The sequence below is a fragment of the Mytilus edulis genome, chromosome 10 (assembly GCF_963676685.1).
Source record: "Mytilus edulis chromosome 10, xbMytEdul2.2, whole genome shotgun sequence".
Classification (NCBI taxonomy): Eukaryota; Metazoa; Mollusca; class Bivalvia; order Mytilida; family Mytilidae; genus Mytilus; species Mytilus edulis.
This window is the reverse complement of record NC_092353.1, coordinates 40,852,324-40,858,176: the sequence shown is the minus strand read 5'-3', so window position 1 is coordinate 40,858,176 and position 5,853 is coordinate 40,852,324. Positions and strand designations below refer to the sequence as shown.

Genomic DNA, 5,853 nt, shown 5'->3' with positions numbered 1-5,853 from the left:
TCTACACATTCAGACCATCGTCTATATATTTAATAGACAATAGACAATAGACAATATTTTATTGGCACAAACGCATTTACAATAAATGGTAATGACCGAATGGATAAACAATTTAAAATACATGGTAGTAAAATACAAACAATTATATATATACGTGAATAAAAGATTAAAGGTATAATGAAAATCTATTGCAATAGATTACTTCTTGCATTTAAACAATTTGTTACGAAAGAGGAAGATAATTTTAGTGCCGTATAAGATGTATTATTAAGTATAAGATTTATTTTATTTTTATCGCACAATGTGGTTATATTTTTTCTTGTAATTTTGAACATTTTTAATACAAAAGTCTCTCTATTACTGGAGTAACCTCTGCAGTGTAGCAGCATGTGCTGTTCATTTTCAATTTCGCCACTTTTACAGATTTCACAAATTCTTTGATCTCTGGGCACTTTTAAATATCTTCCTTTTTCAATGGCAAGGTTATGAGCAATAACTCTTAATTTACACATTGATGATCGATCAGATCTATTTTTTAAAGCATCAACATAACCTGCCCGTTCACTCATTTTGTAAACACCCTGGAAAAATGTTAATTTTGGAGATGCTGAAATATTTGCATGTTGTTCCTGAAAACCCTGTTCAATTAGTCTTTGTGTTATAAAACCAAACAGGGGTTTAATAGTAAGGTTATCATTTGACAAATATGATAAACCTAAGTTTTGAATAATAATATTTAACCTTTTAACCCATGGGTTGCTTTTTTTTTGTAGCATTATATATTTGGTGAACTAAACTTCCTTCTGAAGTGATTAAATGGTCCCAAAATTTAATACTAGATAACATTATCCTATTTTTCAATGGCAGTCTTGCAAGTTCGGAACGACATGCATCATTCGAGGCCTTACAGTGTACTCCCAAGATTTCTTTAATAAATTTTATATGCAACTTTTCATAGGCATCACTGTCTTTAAATGTCGAAATAATCCCCCAGATTTCGCTACAATAAAGGAGAATAGGGGCTACTAAGGAATCAAAAAGTTTTTCCAGAAGTTTACAAGGGTTATCTAATCCTATTGCTTTCTTTATTTTAAAATATGCTTTCCTAGCTTTTTCCATAAGCGAAGTGATGGTGACATTAAAACTGCCATTATATCTAATATCAATACCCAAGTAACAATAAGTACTAACTGTCTCTAAGGATTTGCCATTATAATAAAATTCGTTTAGAAAAGACTTTCCGTTTGAATTAAAAACCATTACTTTTGATTTCTCTGTATTGACTTGTAATATCCAAGAAGAACAATAATTACTTAATGTATTGAGACAATTTTGCAAACCCTCTTTGCTATCTGATAATAATACAATATCATCGGCATACAATATATATGCACTTTTAATTATTGTAAATATATATATCATCTGATTAATACAGCTATATAAAATCATGATACGAATATTAAACGAAACTATCATGTCAATTAGTTGTAAGAGTTTGTTTACAGTGCACTAATTTATACATACATGTGTATATTAGCTCTATTCAGTTTATTTATTAAATGTGTCTCCTGACTTCCAAAGTTTATTAATAGAATCTTCTTACCTGACTTACAAACATTAAATCACGTGACCATTTACATTCCTTATCAACAGAAATGTTCTATTTATAAGTCTTATCAAGGTATGTAATTTGTATCATTATTTCGTTGTATATTACAATCACAATTTTAATACACAGACATCCGTACAATCACAAACACACAAAAGTGAACTGAAAATGTAGTAATAATTTGTTTAGCTTTTTGTATTTTATTTTGATTAACTCAGTTATTTCATGAGATATGTTCGATCACATTGAATTGTTTTCTTATAAGGGTCTACATGCAGGATTTCAAAAATATGGCCGTTTTTTAACAAACAAAATCTACTATGAGTACGGACAAACTGAGACATCGAAAACGTTTTAAGACATGGTAGGAACTAGATACATAAAAGTTGTATGATATCTATAATGTTTCAGAAAATTAAAAACTTACCTGGATTTTGATGTGCATTTTTTTCCAGTCTACAGAACATAGCAATATAAACAAATACACGAGTTTTATTTGATATGGCACCTTCTGCAGGGACGGGAAAAACGCAAAATGTAGTTAAGTTATTTATATTCTGAAACTTGAAATTCATTTAAATTCTATTTATCTAGGTCAAGCCATGCTGTAAAGCTTTTCCAGATGCACAGCATGCACAGGTTTGTCGGTACTCAGAGCAAAATTTGTAGTGTAAACATGGTAAATACAGCCACATTTGCAAAAAGGTTATGATGAACCATAACCGATGTTGTCTTTTAGAACTTTTACTGCCATTGATGAAAGCGCTCTCTGACTCACCTGTACAATTCGGTAACATTATTTTAACAAACCATTAGTCCCACAGCTAATAAGTCCGACGGCCCATTGATCCGAAAACACATTAGTCCGACAACCCAATAATCCGACAACCCATTACTCCGACAGAACAATACTCTGTTGTTGTTGTTATTGGTTTTGGTAGGCGACTTACTTATGTATATATACTCTGTATATATATATATTTTATCTGTATTATAACATATATGCTATACCATATGTACAGAATTGATTTGAAATCTGTATACTAGATATATAGTATACGTAAGTACAATTTCTGTATAGGAAACTATTCTGTATAACTCAGTTATGAATGTTCGCGCCTTTCTGTATATACAAAAATCGTTTATGCATTTAAAGAATTCCAAAAAAGGATATACATAAGTGTTTATGTATGGATAAGGACCGTGCAGTTGCAATAAGCATGTGTTTAACTCCAAGGCACTGACACACATATCCCGCATGAGAGTAGTTTGGTCTTTTTAGATAAGATTTACCTATAAACTTATGGCATATGCAGTGTCGGAATAATGGGATGTCGGATTAATAATAGGCTGTCGGAATAATTGGATTTCGGAGTAATGGGATGTTGAAATAATGGTTGTCGGACTACCCGGATGTCTTTAACAATTCTTGCCAGATTTTTTTTATCAAACTTCTAACATAGGATTACATCAGGAATGTCTTTGACAAGTTCAAAAATCAGTGCTGATAATTTAGTTTCAAATCAGTTTTATGCCACTTGGAAACATTTATTATATAGAAAACTGCATTGTTATTACACTCATTTGTACAATTCTTGCCAGAATGTTATAAAAATTATTCCATAGATTTTTAAAAACCAATGTATTAGTCGAGATAATTAATCATGCCAATCATTGATTTTTCAAAGAGTTATACCCCTTGGGAAAATTAGTTATATGAAAATTGCTTTTTGAGCCTTTCAATGCATTTCACGGGTACAAATCTTGCAGAATACGCATAACATTTGCATCATGTGCATAGTCTGAAACATTCATTACCCTAAGAAATTTATTTATAGTGTTAAAGAAAAAATAATCAACCGTCACCATCACAATCATCATCACAATCATCATCACAATCACCATCACCATCATCATTCCCATAACCATCACCATAACCATCAAATCACCATCACTATAACCATCACCATCATTATTATCATAACCACCACCATAACCATCAAATCACCATTACTATCACCATTACTATCACTATCACCATAACCATAATCATCACTATCGCAGTAGCCCCCACAGTAGCCACAGCCGACAACGATTTGAATATGTAAAGTATGCACTTATGTACATATAATCTATTGTAGAAGTATGGCAACCAATTCCAGTAATTGTGGTGTTGGTGAAAATCTGCAGATTAATGAACAGTCAGTAGTATGGTGTTCCAAATGTGATGAAGGACTCTGTGAAGAATGTACAAATCATCACGCTGTTTCCAATGCATCAAAAAGCCATGAAACCGTTTCTATTGCCGAATACAAAAAGTTACCGACCGAAGTCATACACAGCGCTCAGACCTGCAAACTTCATAATGAGAAATTCGAACTTTTCTGTAGAGATCACGATTGTCCATGCTGTCAGAAATGTGTGAATTCTCACAACGATTGTAAAAGTTTAACGGACATAAATGAACTCATAAAGAACATAAAAACCTCAAACGCTTTTTACGAATTCGAACAAACCCTACTGGAAGTTGTCCAGAATATTAAACAACTCCGCACTAACAGGAGAGAAAATCTAACATTGCTAGAAAATAAGAAGAGAGAAATTGAAGCAGAAATAAAACAAAGCAGGATACATATAAACCACCACCTTGATAAACTCCAGGATGACTTGATTAAAGAATTAGTAAGAGTTGAACAAAAAGAAAATAGAAAAATAGAAAAATTATTGACTACTCTAAAAAAGAAGGAATCAGATATCATTGAGGTACAAGAAAACATTGCCACTATTAAACAGCATGCGCCTGAACTTCAAACATTTTTAACCATGAAAAATATCGAAAAAGATATTGCAGTCGAAGAAACTTTTTTTCAATCGATTGCCACAAGTGGATCCACAAATCAAGTCAATATTTCATTCCAGATTAACAAGTCTTTACAGGAAATCTCTGCCATCGTACAGAATTTTGGGGAAATTAATGTCAGTTCTGATCCATGTGATTTTCCCATCCAGAAACGGAAGGATAGACAAGCCCAGATTATGGTAACTTTTCCAACCAGAAATATTGATAACCTAACTCTGAAATTACAGAAACGTATCAATACTGCAGGATTGTCAAATGTTCATAGTTGTGCACTGCTTCCCGGCGATAAGATGGTATTCTCCTGTACTAAGCAATATAAGATAAAAGTATTCAAGTCTGACGGATCGAAAGATTTCCAAATTAAGAAAATTGGTCCAACGTTTAATGTGGTATTTATTGGTGATGATTCTATTGCTGTAACTTCTGGCTTTGGAAATCAGATCAATATAATCGACTTAAAGAAGCACAAACTGAAGAAATCAATACAAATTGATTCGTACAATAGTGGAGTAGTTTACAAAGATGGACATTTGATTTATTGTGCTGGGAGTAAAGGACTACAAATGATCAGACTGAATGACGAAACCGTTACAAATGTTAGCAATTCCGAACTCCGAGATTATGCGTACGTTACAGCATTAGGTGATAAACTGTTCTACACAGATTATAGATATCACAGGGTAACCTGCTGTGATAACCATGGTATCATACTGTGGACGTTTGATGATTCAAGTGTTCTGATGTCTCCATTAGGTATCTCTGTAGACAATGATGGTAACGTGTATGTAGCAGGAAATTATACTCACAATGTGGTCGTTATCTCTCCTGATGGACAACGCTACAGACAACTCTTATCAAGCGATGATGGACTAAAAAACCCGTGGGGTCTGCATTATGACACATCGACCAATAAATTGCTAGTTGCAAATCGATTCAATGAAGCGTTTTTATTTGACATTAAATGACAATAAAAGAAGATTGATTTTTCCAAACTTCGACTTACCGAATTTATTATTTGGTAGATCTGGATTACTAACAAGGTTTTAAATGAATTATTGCATTACGTGTGGTTTGTTTTTTTACATTTCGTTGTCAGCTAATTGTTGACTTATGAGCTTGAATGTCTCTATAGTATATTTTGTCTCTCCTTTTGACCCCTTTTAGTTGCTTATTAGGAAAATGTATAAAATACTCAAAACAATTCAAAACAATGTTTATATATCATCCAAAATAATTAATTCAACCTACCTGTACTGCCATATGGCATGTTAGGTCAACAAATTTATTTACCCTAAATATAGCATACTAGTTATCAATGTATGTGTGTTGTAAAATCTTAGTGTTTTGATTGATGTCTTCTTCTTAATAAAGATATTATATCCCA

At 32.4% G+C, this 5,853-nt stretch overlaps 1 protein-coding gene across 3 annotated transcripts; it reads left to right on the top strand.

The window, feature by feature from the left end:
* Positions 1 to 1,588: 1,588 nt before the first annotated feature.
* LOC139491169 (uncharacterized) lies at positions 1,589 to 5,853 on the top strand. Of its 3 annotated transcripts, none has more exons than XM_071278589.1 (3): positions 1,646 to 1,681; positions 2,204 to 2,248; positions 3,751 to 5,853. In XM_071278589.1, exons 2-3 carry the CDS (start codon positions 2,232 to 2,234, stop codon positions 5,432 to 5,434), a joined length of 1,701 nt encoding a protein of 566 aa, XP_071134690.1. In that variant the 5' UTR covers positions 1,646 to 1,681; positions 2,204 to 2,231; the 3' UTR covers positions 5,435 to 5,853. The 3 variants fall into 3 exon arrangements, with proteins under 3 accessions (XP_071134693.1, XP_071134690.1, XP_071134691.1); XM_071278590.1 differs by having other exon boundaries at positions 1,665 to 1,681; positions 2,204 to 2,288; XM_071278592.1 differs by lacking the exon at positions 2,204 to 2,248 and having other exon boundaries at positions 1,589 to 1,681.